Genomic DNA, 17,209 nt, shown 5'->3' with positions numbered 1-17,209 from the left:
GTGAGGGGCTGGGATATTTGTAGGATAAAGAAGCAGGGGGGTTCTGAGGCGTGGGGAGTGTGGGGAAAGGTGATTGGAGATAAGAAAAAAGGTGAGGTAAGAAAAAGGTTGCGTTCTGTGCAGGTGCAACTAGGCTACGTGCTTCTTCATGGGACACATGTTCAGAAAATGGTGGCCTTAGCATGTTCTGAGGGTGAAGTTTTTGGCCCTCTGACTTCAAAAGGTCATGACACTTAACGCATGCACAGTTGGAGGGTCAGTTGTCCCAACCAGTCTTAACTGGCTTGAGCTGGGCAACAGCTGACTCCAAGCTCCTGGAAAATAACTTGGGCAAAACATGTTATTGTTTAGGCTATGTAATGCTAGGAGGACGTGCAAGTTTTTGTGAAAACAATTAAAGCGAGCTTGATCGGTGTAGGCAGCTTATAGTTATTATTTATTAAGCAAGTTATAGTTTAATGGATCTACTGATGACTAGCCTCAGCTTCACAATGTTTTGTTTGATACGCTTACATATTGCAGAACGATGGCCACCGCAGTCTTAGCTCAAGCCTCCATCCGTTCACACAATTGCGATTTCTTTTTTGTGTTGAGAATATCTCAGAGTTACTCTCTTGGCCACATTCACGTGTATAATACAAAACTGTTAGCTATAATCACCCTGCTGTACAGTAGAGTCCCAGAATTTATCAGCCTTTTGACTGGAAGTTTGTACACTTTGATCCATGTCCCCCCATAGTCCCCACCCCTGGCCCCCACCTCCCCAACCCCTGGTAACCACCACTCCACTGTCTGTTTCTCCGAATTCAGCTTTTTTAGATTCCATGTATAAGTGAAATCATACAGTATTTGTCTCTCTCTGTCTGACTTATTTCACTTTGCAAAATGACCTCGTTTCATCCAAGTTGTTACAAATGGCAGGGTTTCCTTCTTTCTTATGACTAAATAGTATTCTGGGGTGTGTGTGTGTGTGTGTGTGTGTGTGTATCTCACATCTTCTTGATCCATTTCTTTTCTCTCTTCTCTTTTTTCTTTTCTCTACAAGTGATTCTAATGGGTGGCCAAATTCTGAAACCACAGTAAATCAAAGGTGTAGAAAGTGGCAGTGGCTTTGGCCCTGTGGGTGCCTGGCCTGCCAGCTCTTCCCAACTGGCAGCCCTGGGGTGTCCTGGGCTGGGGACAGAGGCTGACTGAGGCCAGGCACTGGAGTCAGAGAGGCTGGACTCGAGTGCAGGCACTGTTGCTCCTGGTGTGTGGCCTTGGAGACACTTGTCAACCTCTCTGATCTTCCCTTACCAATCCAGTGTGTGTGTGTGTGTGTGTGTGTGTGTGTGTGTGTGTGTGTGTGTGTGTGTGTGTGTGTGTGTGTGTTGTATATGTGGTAAGTGGGTGGGAGGAGGATGACAATATTGCCCACCTTAACCGGGCTGTTGTGACGATTAATGAGATAATTCTTGTAAATACTTAACACGAGGCCATGAGCACAGGAAACGCCTGACGAATATTGGCCATTATGTTTCTGGAGACATTGCTTTAGGATCCAGGTCTAGGCTCAGCTAGGACCAGGGTCTTGCGGGCTCTGCAGCCCTTGGAGTTGGAGGAGTGGATGTTACCTTGGAGACCTGCGGAGCCTGAGACCCACTGTTAACTTGGCCGGGCTTGTTTCAGAGGACGGAGCATGGTCTGCCCTCTCTGCTGGGAAGCTAGGGCTGCTCTTGCCACTGGAGCCTGTCACCTCTCCAGTTGCCTTCCCCCTTCTCCTTACTTGACACGTCCCTCACAGCTACCCTCAGCATCCCCACCCCCTACCCCAGGAGAAATCTGGAAGCTCTTCTCCCTGCAGGCTTGTTCCCTCCCCTCCAAGCCTCTTCTGACTCTCAGCTGGGGGCAGAATGGCTGGGAGGATCTCCGAGCACTTTCTTGCTGAAAGCATTTTCCTTATATTATAATTTGGTCCTGCCAATAGGAAAAGAAAGGAGAAATACTGATGGAAAGGGGGATCGTCTTCCGTCTCCTGGTAATGGAGGGAGGAAAAAGCATCCCGAGGAGGGAAGACCGGAGGAGGGGTCAGCCTCTCAACGGAGTGTCTGCCGTGTTCCTGGTCCGTCATTCTTCTCAACATCTCGTAAGAAAGATATTTCTTCCATTTCCTGCTGAGGAAACTGAGCCTCAGAGATGCTTAATAAGCTACCTCAGCCAACGCCTGGGAATCACTGGGACTCTTGTTCAAGTGCAGACTCTGATTCAGATGGTCTGGGTGGGGCCCGAGATCCTTTGTTTCCAATAAGCCCCCAGGGGATGTCCATGCCACTGGTCTGGCCGGGACCACAATTTGGGGGCCAGGCCTTGGGACACAGCTAAGGCGTGGCTGAGCATGGATCTGCACTCAGGGCTGTTTGACTCCAAAGCGCCTGGCATGCTCCAGGGTACTCTATGGCTCGCAGATATTGACCTCCCCTTGGGTCAGTCTGAGCCCCTTGAGAAGACCAGTTAAAATCCCATGGTCTCTTGGAGTTAGTCTGGCCCCAGAGTTCTGCCCTAAAACCTTCAGGGCAGAGAGGGTCTGCTGCATCTGCTCTGATCACCAGGGCTTGCTGCAGACACCTGGCCATCCAACCGTGGCCTTTGGTGGGATAGGATTTGTGCAAATAAATGAAGACCAACCAAATGAGAAATGCAAAGACTCTCTATTCTTTATAGAGCTTGCGATAGCCAGGGAGTCAGCCACAGTCACTCGTGTTCTGGCAGGGACTCAAGGGCAGGTAGAGGAACAGAAAAAGGGGGAGGTTTCAGGTATGCCATGATCAGTGGAGCTGTTGGCCTGGAGGAAGGTGTAGACGCAGTGTGGATCGCGGCCTGCTGGTGCTTGTTAAAGTGCAGACCCCTAGGTCGTACTCCAGACCTACTGAATGAGAACCCTCAGCCATTCTTATACACCCTCAAGGTCAAGAGCCTGGGGCATGTCCCAGTGCTCTTAGTGGCTGTTAGGTTTCCAGGCTAGCGCACACTTGAGAGTCAGCGTCCCTAAGCCAGTATTTCCCAAATGTGTTTGATGGAAACGTTTGCTTGGGGAGGAGGGATGGAGACTGGAGGAGGGAGGGAGACAGGCAACGGGGTCCTTGGGGCCTGGGAGTCTGATCTGCTGGAGATCAGGCCGGTTGCAGAAGCAGTGTCCTAACTGCCTGTTCCCAGCTGGGCTTCAGGAGTCCCCTGGCCAGGCAGTCAGGGCAGCATCACTGTGCATACAGGTTGCTCACTAGGTGGGCGTTTCTGAGTCAGGGACCATTCAGGGGGTCCAGTTTTGTCCATATTGTTACTGGGGCTTACTCAGGGAGGCGTTATGGCATCTCTGTATCCTACTACCTGGTGTTTCAGTGAAGAAGGCTCTAACATTTGAAGGTTTTGTTTTGTTTTAATCACAGCTTTATAATTACCTCTCTGTGGGTTGACATTAGCATCACTTAATTAGCATTAATTAGCATCACTTTGGGTTCTCCTTGAGAATTTTTACATCCAGAAAGTGATCCAGCACCTCTGTGGCTGATGTCAGAAGCTGTTATCTAAACAAAAGCTTTAGAATGTCACCAGGTTTTGTAAACACAGCCAATCCTGTCCCCTTCCAAAGGAGAAAGAAAAGCTAGATAAGTAATTTTCACGAAGGCAATCTGTTTCCCAGGGTCTGCATTTCCCTTCTGTCTCATCCACTGGTTTTTACCACTTTGGGACACTGACAGTGAAGCCTCAGAGGCGTCTCCAGAATGAGGCTTTGTCTGCTCCTGCCAGAAGGTTTCACCTGGAAGCCCACTTCGGGGGGGTCATGGCAACGAGGCACAAATAGTTTTCTGACAAGACTTTTTCTTAATGCCAGGGGCAGTTTTATCTGTGTGTGGGGGGCGGTAGATGAGGAGTGGTTAAGGTGCGTTGAGGGGATTATTATTTTTTTTAATTCTTTTGGAAATTTTGAGCTTCCATCCAAGCTAGTTTAAGAGGAATGGCTAAAACTATAGCTAGACTTTGGCCGGATATGAAAAATTTCCTTTTTGTGAAAACTGAGAATTTCTTCCAGAGAAGTTTGTTGTATCTTTCTCTAGGCTGCCCCCTGGAATAATCTAAATATCGTTGCAATAGGTGTTAGAACCAAGGCTGGCCAGGGGCTAGGCGACTTGTTCTGCCACTAGCTGGCAATGTGTCTTTGGAGGAAAACATCTGACATCTCTCAGCCTCCCTTTTTTTTTTTCATCTGTAAAAGGCACTGAAAAAATACTTGCTTTGCTCATCTCCTAGGATTTTTTCCCCCCAAAGATCTAATGAAACAATGTAGATAATTCTATTTTGAAAAAGTAGAGTGTTAAACACAGAGAAAAAATATAATTATGATTAACTCCAGTCTTATCCCAGTAAAACCTGCTATTCTGAAGGCATGTCAGTCATTCCTACCAGCTGACTGATAGATCACTTACGACTCAACGTGGGAATAACTAGGAGATTCAGAAACTTAATCTGCTTTTTTTCCTGTTTGGTATGTTTGACATATGTAGTTGTGATTGCCAGCTAAATGTTTTAGTCTTTTCACTTTGAAAGACATGGAATCCTTCAAAGAAGGAAGTCAATTCTAGCGGAGTTTGACAGCTGTTTTTAACTTTCTCCAAGGATCAAAGCTCAGATCTAGAAGGAGGGGGGAAATGGTCCTGAGTTCTTTTCTTAATCAGAAACTTAGCGTGCAGAGATGGCAGAGATGAACATTAAAAGCAAAGATGGCAGAGGGATTATGAATTCAGTCCCCACAAATGGCTCCATAAGATGGTTTAGAAAAGGCAGGTTTGCTCACGTCTTACAGAGGGTAGGATGAGTAGATTGGCATTGCTGTCACTGCCGGGTAGATGAAGAAACGAGCCCATATAAGCCAGGTCACGGGGCGGGTTGATGGAAGTGTCAGGCCTCCGGCCCAGCCATCAGGAGTGGGAGAAAGACTGGCTCGCAGGGTGACGATCACGTGTACCACACCATTCCTTCTTCCTCCTTCTGCTTCTGTTTAGATCTTCCTTCCGTTCAGGCCTATCAGGTTCGTCTAGGGACGTTAGCTCAGTCCTCAGTGCCACCATTCCAGCCAGATTGTTGCCTTGGGTGCTTGACTTCAAGGGTGTCTGAAATTACTGCATTCGGAACCCAGGCTACCAGGTCGGTTGAATTCTATAGTCACCTGATGCAGGGCCTTCAGACTATCATTAAGTTACTTTCTGAAGTCCATGAGTGTAATCAAGCCAGCAGCGCCCAGGGTCCTCCGTAAAACTGGATTAGAGTCCTGAGTGCGTTAACTGTTTGCTCCCCTGCTTGTGCAACGCATCTTTAATTACATCTCATAAAACCACGTGGCTGGATTGATGGACCTTGATTTAAACTTCAGGGAGGTACAGGGCGGAAACCATAGTGCACTATAACATGCTCTGTTAATATAGGCTCAGAACACATTTACTTTATAGCAGTTCAACAGACTTTGATGTGAGGCTACTTAAAAATATATTACCTTTGAAAAGCTTTGCTCTGGCAGATAGAGTGGGTGTTGGCAGCCTGTACGCAGTCAACCAGACGATCAATTGACAAACATGTTGACACAATAATTCATGGCACCAGCTCCTCTGATACATGCAAAACGCTGGTTTATTTCAGAAAAATAGAATATATTTCTCAAAATCCCTTTCATTCATGTTGCAGGGTTTATGAGGCAAGTCTTGCCAAACGTAAGCACTTCACAATGAAGGAAAAGTCTCTCTGGTTTGTCTGCCCTTCATTTTCTATCAACGTGGATTATTTTAGGTTCTGAACTGGGTGTATGACGTGAGGAAGGAAAATAGATGCTGCTTAGGGTGAACGACCGCACAGAACCAAGCTGCGGAAAGAAGATATATTTCATCTTGAAGATTGTATTTATATTTGCAAAAAGCTATCACTGTTCCACTAGAATATTATATTTGCTTTTTTACTCCATGAATCCTTTTGATGGAACTAGAAAATTGTGTTTTTCCCCTGGGGCAGCACTCTTTGCTATGTTACTAATGTGTTGGATAAAGAGGGGGCTGGACACCTCCCTCTCCACGGCTCTGGGGTCCCCGTGTGCATGGAGGATGGCTGTAAACCCCCAGAAACGAGTCGGCCCCAATAAGAATATGGGTATAATACGCACTTCTTAAATGAATCTCCTATGTGGATGCCCTTTTGTCTTTATACCCAACATTCCTTCTTGGTTTCTAACTGTGAAGAAAAAGAACAGACACATGAGTCTTTAATGGGTTGGGGCCATTGGCTTAATTAAACAAGACAAAACAAAACAAAAACACCCTGCTCTCCCTTCTCCCTTGAGCACCGGAAGTGGATTGAGCCCGGCAAGCACGAGGTTCTTGGGTGGAGGGGGAGGGTGGGTAAGAGGGACCCATCTGAGAAGCTGTGGAGTGGGGCTTGCCCCTCAAGGCCACTGGGAGTGTGCTCTCCCAGGCACAGACAAAGACACAGATTTGAGGAAAGGCCTGATCTCAGGAGGGGTGAGCCCGTGGATGCCACACAAATGGTCTATTGGGGTGGATTTAATTTCTTTTATACAAAGTCGAATTCACATGTAATATGGGCTGAGTGCGGTAGTTGGGATTGTAGCCCAAAAAACATACCTTTGACTCATCTGTTCCGGGGTCAGCTTGGCACTCCTTCATCTTACACCTTTGCTGCCTTCCAGCCCCTTGGCCTCAGCAACCCTCTTGGTAGTTTAATCAACTGTTCCTGAGTGCCTTGGAAGAGATTGTCCCTGTCACCCCTGTCTGAATAACTGGACAGGTCAAGGTGGGGATCCTTTACTTGGAGCCGCAGCCTATCCCTGGGGGAGGGAGCTTAGTCCTCAGGACCCAGTTTAACATGTTCTTGAGTCGTGATCTACTTCAACAAGAAAGGACTTGAAGTCTATAATTTTTCCAAACTTAAAAAATCAGCTTTGAAGCAGATGTGGAGGATTGGCCCTTAGCTGTACCCTGTGGATGAGAATTCTTGTCTTTTGACAACCCACTGAGCTGGCATTGAATCACCCAATTACTGCAAATTCTTTTCTAAATAGAAAGCACTCCACAGCCTCCAGTGGAAAAATTCCAAATTCTGCAGCGAATATCTAGCTCATTGGCAGAAGCAGGTTTGGGGCATGAACAATGGTTCTTCACTTCAGTTTCAACTCCAGCAGAAGTTCTGCAGATGACCTGGGAATAAAGTTGGCAAAGAAGCCCCTGGGGGAGACCAGGGTGTGTGTGTGTGTGTGTGTGTGTGTGTGTGTGTGCGCGCGCGTGCCTGCCTTACCCACACGTCCTTCTGAGCTTCAGCCCCCACGGGTTTCAGAGAATAGGCTGCTTTGTTTGCGAGGGTCGGTTGTACCCACTCAGTCTGAGAGGCATGTGGGTACATGGGGTAGAGCATCTGAGATACGCCTCTGAGACAGGCTTAGCTGGAGACGCAGCAGGGCTGCACTGTTGGGCTGGAAGCTTTGCTTTTAGGGCTTTGGAGCTGAGCTTGGGAAGGAGGGTGGGTGGAGCTGTGTGTCTTAATGCCACCTCAGGCTTCTTATCTCTGGAGCAGTCAGCTTCTAAACAGAGCTCATGATGGGCACATAAAAGCTGTGCCACTATTTAACCTTAAAAAAACAGAAGCAGCAGCTTTCCACCTGCACAAGTACATACGTATGCTTGCAGATGGAACAGTCAAGGGCAATGAAATGTTCAAAAAAATAAAAAGGAATGAAAGACAATAGAGTCTAGAGCCAGGCACACCTGTTCACGTTTTACTCTGTTCTCTTCCTAGCTGTGTAACCTCAGGCAAGGCACTGGGGGGGGGGGGGGGTGGGGAGTGAATGGAGGAGAGGTGCTTTGGTTTTCTCATCTGCAAAAACCAGGAGAATGCTCTCTCTTCATTCATTGTTGAACGAATTAAATGGTTTCACAGAGCGAACCCAAGTAAGACACCTGGCTCATGCAGCACGTGGTAAATATCGTTTCCTGCTAAATTAAGACCAGCACTTGAAGGATTAAAGAGTCTCGTTGTGGGGTCCAAAGTTATAGTTACTCATTGAACCCCAAGGCAAACCAGGATCTAGGACTGCAAACAGTGATGGTTTAGAATTTAGGAGAGCCTCTGGGCAGTGCCCTTTCCAGGCCTTTCCTACCTCTCAGGAGGAGTTTGGTTGGCCCACCCTCTCTGGGGTTGTCTGACGCTTGGCTGTCACCCTTGCCTTCTGGGGTGACTGGCATCAGTGTGACTCAGTCAGCCAGCCCGTCAGGCCACTTCCTTCTGCTGGCGCTTGTCCTGGGCATGGCTGGCGCTGGCCTCCCGCTGCAGCCCGTGGCCCAGCACGCAGAGCTCTGGGGGTGGTGCACCCCTGCTGCCGCCCTTCGGTTCTGGGGCACAGGGACTGTTCCATGGCTCTGTGTCCTTGGGGCTCTCCTCGCTGCTGCAGAGAGAAAGCACAGGTGCCAATCAAACCCTCCTCGTTCCTCTGGCCCCGCCCCATCTCCATTCTGTCTCTCTCAAGCCCTCCCGTCTGTGTCACCCACAGACCTGGTGGACTCTTGGTGCCAGGCCTCTGCCTTTCCATATCAGCTTTGCCTGCTGGTGCTGTCCTTGTGGGTGTCTGCTGTGGCTGGGCACTGTGAGAGCCAAGCTCCTGGCGTTTCAGAGGACAGGCTGAGTCCTGTTCTCTCTTCGGATGCCCAGATCCTGCTGCTGTGAACAAAGCGTCTCCCTCAGGAACTCGGGAGCCAGGCCTTTATTTTGTTTTTGTTTTAAGAGCACTTCTTATTTAATAAAGAGCTAGGCTTAGCTAGTTGAATCAAAAATAATGCCAACAATAACAGCAAAAAAAACCCTGCTTTGCTCAGCTGCCACCCTTTTCCTGAATGGAATAAAATGAAAACTGCTTGGCTCAGACCTGGCATATGGCTAGAATAGAGCTTCCCAGCTGCTGAGGGGAACAGAGAGGGACACCCAATGTGCTCTGGGAGCACAGAATGGAGGGTGGTCACAGCACAGATCAGGCCTAGGCCAGATGGGGGACCAGCTCGGAAAGCCACACTGGCTACGGGCAGCCAGGCTAGCCTGACAAAGACCACGTGGAGGGTGGAGTTGGCTGTCTGGGTTCGAGTTCTGGCCCTTCCACTTACTAGCTGTGTGACCTATAGCATGTTGATTGATCTCTCTGATTCTCAGTTTCCTGCTTTGTGAAAGGGAGATAGTAATAATACCCATCTCATAGGACACTCAAAGTTATCAATATTGGATGACGCCTGGAAAACTCTCCGCACACTAACCAGCATATGATAGGTGCTCACTAAATTGTCGGCTGTCACTAGTGCTGTTTTGTAGTAGAACTAGGAAGTCGCACCAGCAAGGGACCTGAGGGACCACCCTGTCATATGACAGGTGGGCACCTGAGGCTCGGAGCCTCTCCATCAGTCACCTGAGGACCAGGACTGGCCCCAGCTCCGCACATGCACAGACCAGAAGCCCTTCTCTCTGCCCGTGACGGCACCTTCTCGACTGTATTATGAGTGTGCTCGGCTCTGCGTGGTTACGCTTACGTGGGACGTCCAACCAGTGGAGGACAAGTTTGAGTTTGGATCCTAACAAGATCAGGGTGGCAGGAATGGTGGGGGGGGGGGGGTGGGGTGGGCACTGACACTGGCCGTCATACGTGATTTTCAGGCAGTGAGGAACCCACCCTCTTCCTTAGAGCCAGTCTCATCTCTGTCAGCCTCCGGCCCCATCATAAGTCCCTGCAGGACCCAGTGATTTGTGGGCCACAGCTCCCACCTTATTTTTTCTTCTTCCTGTGCCCCTTTTGAGCAGGGGTGGGGGCGTGACACTTTGCTGCTCCCAGACTGGAGCAGAGGACAGGCCGTGGCACGCAGTGTCAGTGGAGGCCGACGCCGACGTGTGACGCAGGATTTGGTTCTTGAACTGTGTCTTCCCCACCCCCAACCAGGTCCCACATATGTGTGAGGCTCAGGCCAGGAGGTCGACTGTTTTGGTTGCCATATGGCCGTGTTTCCACCTGTTCCCAGACCTGCTGGGGAGCCAGGCAGCCCAGGTCTCCAGGAAACGGGGTCAGGGGGCTGCAGAGAGACCCTGACTGGCTGGTCCAGTCCTGGCAAAATTAAAAGCACCGCATTTAGCGGAGCAAGTCTGGGCACACTGAGACCTGGATAGAGACAGGTGCCTTCACCTGGGCATTCAACACATAAATAACAGTTGAAGCTCAGTAACAGAGCTTCCTGGGGAAGCCTCCAAGGACTGTGCCCAATCCCTGGGCCCCAAGATGGGGAAGATATCAACACCATCAGTTTTTCTAAAAAAGCGGCACGGGCTGACCTGCAGGGGGTCAACACCAGACACAGGCCAGTGCATCCTGCAAGCCTGCCTCAGCTGCGAGATACAATGGGTAGGGCTGTCCCTGCAAGTCCCTGCTTGGGGAAACAGCCTGTAGGAGTTTCTGGCTCTCGGGCACTGGCTTGTTGCATGATCTCGGGGGAATCACGCTCCGTTCCCTGGCATTGTTTCCCATACACAGGAAGGGCAGAAAAAAATGCTTGTCATCTCCAGAGCCGCAAAAGCCCTCCTCTTACAGCTGGTGCACTTCTGCTCCCAGACGCCAGTTTTACAGGGCTGAGTGGGGAGTGGGGTGTGTATCTGGGGAATAGGCATTTTCCCATCACATTCGTCACGTGCTCACATTTTCACAGTCTGGAGCAGCTTAGACGTGTGGTCTGACCAGGAGGTACGGGAATGGCTGTGAGTCATTCTGTGACCTTCCACGTGACCTTGGGAAGGCTCCTCTTTATGAATCCTCCTCCCTCTTTAAAGCTACAGTTACTCCCCATCCCGCCTCATCTCTCTGAATATTGAGATTCAGGACATAAAACAACCTTTAAGGCCGCCCTATTCCGAGGAGAAACCTGCAAGAATGGCAATATTTTCTCCTTGAACAATTTTCTGTTGCTTTATTATTGCTCCTGCTGTTTTAAAATGTTAGTGTTTTTAATTAATGCCATTTTACTGTCCTTGTTCTCTCAAGCTCTTCTCCGGAAGGGCACAGTTTTAGAAATCTAATAACTGAATAACTGGCTGGTGTGAGGAATAATGCAATAACATTTATAGAGGTTCTCAGATGAAAGGCACTGTGCTGTAGGAAGTTCATTTTAGATTTAAGAAAAGAGCAACGTTACATTAAGATTCTTGCAAAAATAATCAATATTTCATTTCTTTCAAGGGGCTGGGGAAGTTTCTAGAACTATAACCATGCACAACTTTCCCGAGATAATATCTTTATTTAAAATTGACTGCCTGGTACTTTGTGAAAAACTACCATTTATGCCAGGACAGACTGTGAAGTCTGTAACACATATCGCTCTGGCAGAAATTAACTTCTCATTTACACAACTGTGGGCAATGCAAAGATAGCAAGGACTGCTGTGGGTTGAGCTTTGTCTGATATGATATCAAGACACATTGATAAGAGTTCCTCTTTAATCGACCTCAGATTTACATTTTTCTCCCCGTGCTACAATTTGGGAAAAGATGCGTGTCCCCATAAACTCTGAAAAATAATCACACCACCATTCAAATCCTTTCAACTCCCAGGCAGTGGCTATACTTTGAGTCACGCCCCCTTGTAGCTGCATGCCCAGACCTGTCTGCGGGGCTGGGCCAAGGACATGCAAGTCAGCTGCCCCTCATGAGAAAGGCACGCTTAGACCTCAGCCGGCCCAGGGCAGGCATGGCAGCCCTTCCGCCTGGGTTCTGGTGCTCAGTGCTCATGGAGAGTCTTGTTCTTTTTTTCTTTCTTTTTTTTTTTTTGCGGTACGCGGGCCTCTCACTGTTGTGGCCCCTCCCATTGCGGAGCACAGGCTCCGGACGCGCAGGCTCAGCGGCCATGGCTCACGGGCCCAGCCGCTCCGCAGCGTGTGGGATCTTCCCGGACCGGGGCACGAACCCGCGTCCCCTGCATCGGCAGACGGACTCTCAACCACTGCGCCACCAGGGAAGCCCGAGAGTCTTGTTCTTGCTCTACACTCCTCTGAAAGGGGAGATGGAGATGAGGCTGGATTGCAGAAGTGGGGGCAGGTCCTCAGGAGTATGGGGAAGCCAGACTTTTACATCCAATACCTCCAGGACCCGCTGTTTGTTAAGGTGTGTCCCCTGGGTGCCTCCCAGATCCTTTCGGGGGGGGGGGGCCGGGGGGTTGTGTCCACGTGGTCAAAACTATTTTCATAATAATACTAAGATGTTATGTGCCCTTTTCACTTATTCTTTCAGGAATGTAGAGTGGAGTTTTCCAGACTACATGATGTGTGATATCACAACAGATTGACTGTGGACAAAGGTCTGAGAATCCAAGTGTCTGTCTGTGAAGCCCACACCCTAAAGAGGTTTGTAAAACTATAAGACAGTGCCACTCCTTTCGCTCATTTTTTTTGTTATTGTGGAAAATATAGTTACTTTTCATTAGGATATAGTTTATGTTAACATAGAATGGGGTCGTTTTTTCAATTAATAAATATTTTAAACATCTCTCAATTTTAATTTGTAACGCAGTAAAAAGCGATAGATGCAATGCACATAGGCAAAGGCTCCTTGGGGGTCTCGATTTTGAAGAGCTTAAAGAAGTCCTGGGACCAAAAATTTGAGCACGTCCCACTAAGATGCTGGGCTATTGCCGTAAACCAGGAAAGACAGAAATCAGGCTGCTGGCTCCAGACAGGTGACAATGACTCAACTTTGGGGGTCAAGTCACTTCACCTCAGTTTCCCCAAGTGTAAAATAAGGGGCACATGTGGTGGCACCAACCTGATTGTTTTAAACTTTTTTTTTAATTTTTCTTTTAAACTTTATCTTTAGTACAGCAGAGCCCCTTGCAATTAAATCTTTCTCGGGAACCTGAAGTGTGTAACAGATGAAAGACGGTTGCTTAAGCATGGGGGACTGGGAGATAGGACATTCCTAGACCCCTCTCCCAGCTGCTCTTCTCTGGGAGCACAGTTTGAAAACTACTGACCCAGATGAGCCTAAGGGCATATCAGCTCTATCCCAATAACTGCAGGGCTGTGGCCCGAGGACTCTCCTTACCTGCTCTGGCCAAGCTGGGATTCACAAGCGTCGCTGGTGGTGCCCGGGACAGGCAGGTGAAGGCGGATGCCCGGCTGGCAGTCAGAAGCTGTCCTTCTGATGAAAGGCTGAGGGTTGAGGGCACACAGGGCTGTCCCTCGCTGTGAGTCCGCCCTCAGTCGTGGCCCTGAGCTGCTCCTCCAGCATCCTGTCGGGGTCCCACAAGGACCTCCAGCTTCAGGTGGCAGCGATGGTGGGGTGAGTTGGGGTACTGTTGAGAATGGTGACTTAGCTTCGAACAGAGAGGAGATGGCTGGACAGAAGATGGAACATGTGTTCCCGGATGCTTTGGCCGTGGCTGCGCGACTGTCTTCAGAATCTCTTGTTTCCTTGGGCCCCTGACTGGGAGATGCTGGGGGAGATGGGGAGGGGCCAGAGGCAGGGGAACTGGCTTCTGTGCACTGGGCAGGGGGGCTGGAGACCTTGTGCCGAGCGGGTGGGCTTGCCGAGGGAGGGGTGGACAGTTTGTGCTGGGGGGGAGGGGAGGCTCGTTTCTTCACTGTTGGGGGGCTTAGCATCCTGGGGCTCGCTGGAGGGCTGAGCGGTGGGCTGGGGGACCTGTGCACACAGGGCACACTTGGCTGGGCAGGTCTGTGAGTGGGGGGCACGCTTGAGTGCCTCTTGTCCACTCTGGGTGTCCAGTGTGCCCTCGTGGGAGAGGCCTTCCTGACCAGCACGGGGCTTCCGTCTTGGTTCTGCCTTGGGGCCTCGGGAGAATGCGGCCCTCGCATTGGCCTGGCCAGGCTGGGTTCCGAGGTCCTGCCCTGCCCAGATGTGTGGCTGGAGTGGTGCCAGTGGATGACCTTCCGGGGATGCTTGGAGAGGCCTGTGGCCCTGTCCGCTCGTGCCTGACTCTGAGCCCTGCTGCCCTGCACCTCTGGGTTCCCGCTGGCTGCTGGTGGGTGACTGAGGTCCAAGGCGAGCTTTCCGGGATTGCAGCTGCTCTTGCTTCTCCCTGGTTCTGTGCTGCGGGCCCTGGCGAGGGTGGCCGTGCTTTTGCTGGGCAGCAGGTCAGAGGGGCTCATGGCGGCTCTTAGCTTTGGGGAAGCCCACGTTCTCCGGGCGGGGCCAGCCCCTCCCAGCCCTGGCACGTGGGTCCCTTCAAGGGAGCTCTCTGCTAGATTGCTGTTTTCTGGGGGCTCCAGGGAAGTGAATGATTTGTCCATCAGGATTTCCAGAGGCGGTGGAGGGAGATGCTCTGGGTTCTCCTCTGTTTCACAGTTGAGGTCCTCACTCTTGGACGCTTCTGCTGTGAGCAGAGGGGGAAAGGTGGGAGCAAAGGGCCTCCAGCCTGGGCCCATCCTGAGAGATTCTCCACCTGCTGCTGGAGAAATTCGAGGCTTTGGATACAAAGGGGCAAGTCCCCTGTAAATGGGGAATCTGGGAGGCATGGTGGGGACCCCCCACTTCCTGGGGCAGGGGCTCGGCCCAGAGTCCTTGGAATCCCCCAGTGTCCTTAGACCCTCGGTGGGACTGAAAGTTTCAATGAGTTTCTTGACCGATGTTCTGGTAGGACAGCTCTTGATGTTCCAGTCCCGGGCCCTGGGAGCCTCACTGGCCCTCTCACCTGATGGCATGACGTTTGGAAGCCCCTCAGCTTTTCCCGGCCAGGGCTGTTCTCCCTCAGGGTGGGGACAGCATTTCTGCAAGGTGCTCTGACTTGGCAAAATGCTGAAGTTCTTGGTGAGGGACGCCTTCAGCTTGCTGATGGTGCTGCTTGGGGTGACCTTGCAGTAGTGGTCAGGCCTCAGCGCTGTTGCCCTGGGCTGCAGAACCTGCTTCTGGCTGTGCCCCTGCCGTCGGGTGTCCCGGGTGCAAAGCGCCTCCAGCCTCTGGCTGAGGTCTCTCTGGACCCTCCGCAGCTCCTGGAGCGTGGGGTCCTCCACGTGGCTCTTCAGACACCCCTCAGATTGGGACCTCCTCTGCCTTGAGGGGGCCTTCCTGCTGTCGCTGGCCGTGTTCGGTCTTGGGGCCACCACGGTTCTCTCCTCTTCCTCGATCCATTCCTGGTGCTCAGAGGGCAGGGGGACAAACTTGATCCTTTCACTGATTGCTTCCTTCATCTTCAGAATCATTTCCTCGTCCTGGGGGCTCCTAAGCCTCCGGGGGTGTGGTTGAAATAGGCTTTCGGCACCACCGGCAGGTGAAGACCGAGGCCTTGCATGGGAAGCGCTTCCCTGCCCCGCACGCGGACTCAGGCAGCTCTCTTTGTCTTCCTCCGCCTCTGGGCTGCTGTCCTCACATTCACTGAGGGGCGGAGTGTCCATCAACCTGGAGCCTTTAGGAAAGTGTGCTTCCCTGGAGATCCTGATCCCAGGGGAATCACACGGAGCGCTTTGGCCCAGCCCCCAAGGCCTGGAGGCAGTATTTTCTGGGCCTGTGCTGGAGGGCCAGGGGCTCCCCGATCCACCCTGCACTGCTGGCTGAACCTTTGCTGTAAGAGGCCTGGAGAGCGGGCAGTCCTGGGGTCTGGCTGAACCCATCCAGAATGGGCTTTGCTGCCAGGTATGTCTGGACAGCTTGGCCTCCACTGTGGGTGGAATCGCTGGCCTCCACTCTGCAGGCTCCAGCACGAAGTCCCAGCTGGCTCGCTTGCCCAGTTTGTCTGCCAGCTGCACACACTCATTGTCAGCACCGATGCCACTGTCCTCAGAGCACAAGGGTAGGCCCTGCACTTCAGGGTCACCGTGGCCACTCGCTAAGCTCTCCAGGTGCCCCAGAACCCTGAGGAGGTGCTCATCCGCACCCTTCTTCTTGCACAGCTTGTTTCCCAGGTGGCCCGCGGCGCCTTGGAAGTAGCGGCCGGAGCCCTCCAGGAGGCTGTCAGAGAGCGAGGCCACCGTGCCGCTGAGCGCCTGCAGCTTGCTAACTGTGTACTGCAGAAGCTGCTGCAAGAGATCTGGCTGCTCCTGGGGCTCTCTTTTCTTCAAAGGCCAAGCCAGATCCTCCTTAACTTCCTGGAGGAGCTCTTCTCCATCCTTGGAGATTTCCCCTAAGAGCTGGTTGACCTCATCAAAACACAGCAACAGGAAGCCGACCATGGGCTGCAGCAGCTCCTGGGTCTGCGTGGCGCAATGGGTGATGCTCATAACTGCTTCGTATTTGGAGAGGCAGGTGTGCAGATAGGTGTAAGCACGCTGGTGGGCCTTCACCAGGGGCTCAGGGAAGTCTACTTTGTCTTCAGACTCGTGGGCAGGAAGGATGGTTTGGCAGTCATGGCCCTGTTTGCTCGACCTGTGACATTTTGGCCTCTTTCCCCATTTGGAAGTCTCCCGGGTATTGCTTTCCTCACTCTCTTCCCCAGAAAAGGCCGCCCCTTGTGATCCATGGGAACTCTGTCTCTTGAGTGGAACGTCTGTAGCCACGTAGCTCTGTGCTTTGTTCAGCTGGGATGGGGAGGTTTTGGTTTCTGGGATCAGTCCTTCCATGTCTTTCCTTTTGCCCGAAGTGGGATCTCTGGTGAGCTGACAAAGACTTTCAGCCCCGGATTGGATCCACCGGGGACTTTGCTGCTCTTCTGGCCTCTGTCCCTGGGACGAGCCCCCTCCAGAGTCATAGCAGGTGGAGTTTTGAACCAGCAAAGGGATGGAGCATCTTTCACTGGGCCCCTGACATCCTGGCAGAGTTGCTTTGGGCTTTTTAAAAAACTGGATGCCACTCTTAGCAACGCTGTTAACAATATCACTGTGGGAAGGTGTACATCCCATGATGTCAGCCTGTAGTCATCTCCCATCTGCAACCCTCACAATTTTCAGAGAATTGTATTCAAAACAGGAACAAAAGGCAGTCTTACTAGTCCATCCAGGCAGTTTCCAAGCCAGAATCCTTTGAAGTCCAAGGTGCAACGTCCTAAACTTGGAACCGGCTTTCTTTACTTCCTTGGCCCCATCGTGTAGAGGTAGTGATGCTGCCGCCGTTCTGGTGTTGTTCTAAGTTTTGAACCCTCTGCCGCTGGTGAGCCACAGGGCAGTTCTCGAGGACTTCAGTCCCGTGGATTACCGGATTGCATTTTGCTCGTGTCCTGACA

The 17,209-nt window shown here is 51.2% G+C and overlaps 1 protein-coding gene across 1 annotated transcript; it reads right to left on the bottom strand.

The window, feature by feature from the left end:
• Positions 1-8,298: 8,298 nt before the first annotated feature.
• Positions 8,299-16,889, bottom strand: PCARE (photoreceptor cilium actin regulator; the record flags this gene model as incomplete). The annotated part of the gene is made up of 2 exons (XM_079941311.1): positions 8,299-8,473; positions 13,144-16,889. The coding sequence occupies 2 exons, from the start codon at positions 16,887-16,889 to the stop codon at positions 8,299-8,301; spliced, it is 3,921 nt and encodes a 1,306-aa protein (XP_079797437.1).
• Between the last annotated feature and the right edge of the window lie 320 nt (positions 16,890-17,209).

The sequence above is a fragment of the Stenella coeruleoalba genome (genome assembly GCF_951394435.1).
Source record: "Stenella coeruleoalba genome assembly, chromosome: 13".
NCBI lineage: Eukaryota > Metazoa > Chordata > Mammalia > Artiodactyla > Delphinidae > Stenella > Stenella coeruleoalba.
This window is presented reverse-complemented; position numbering and strand designations above follow the sequence as displayed.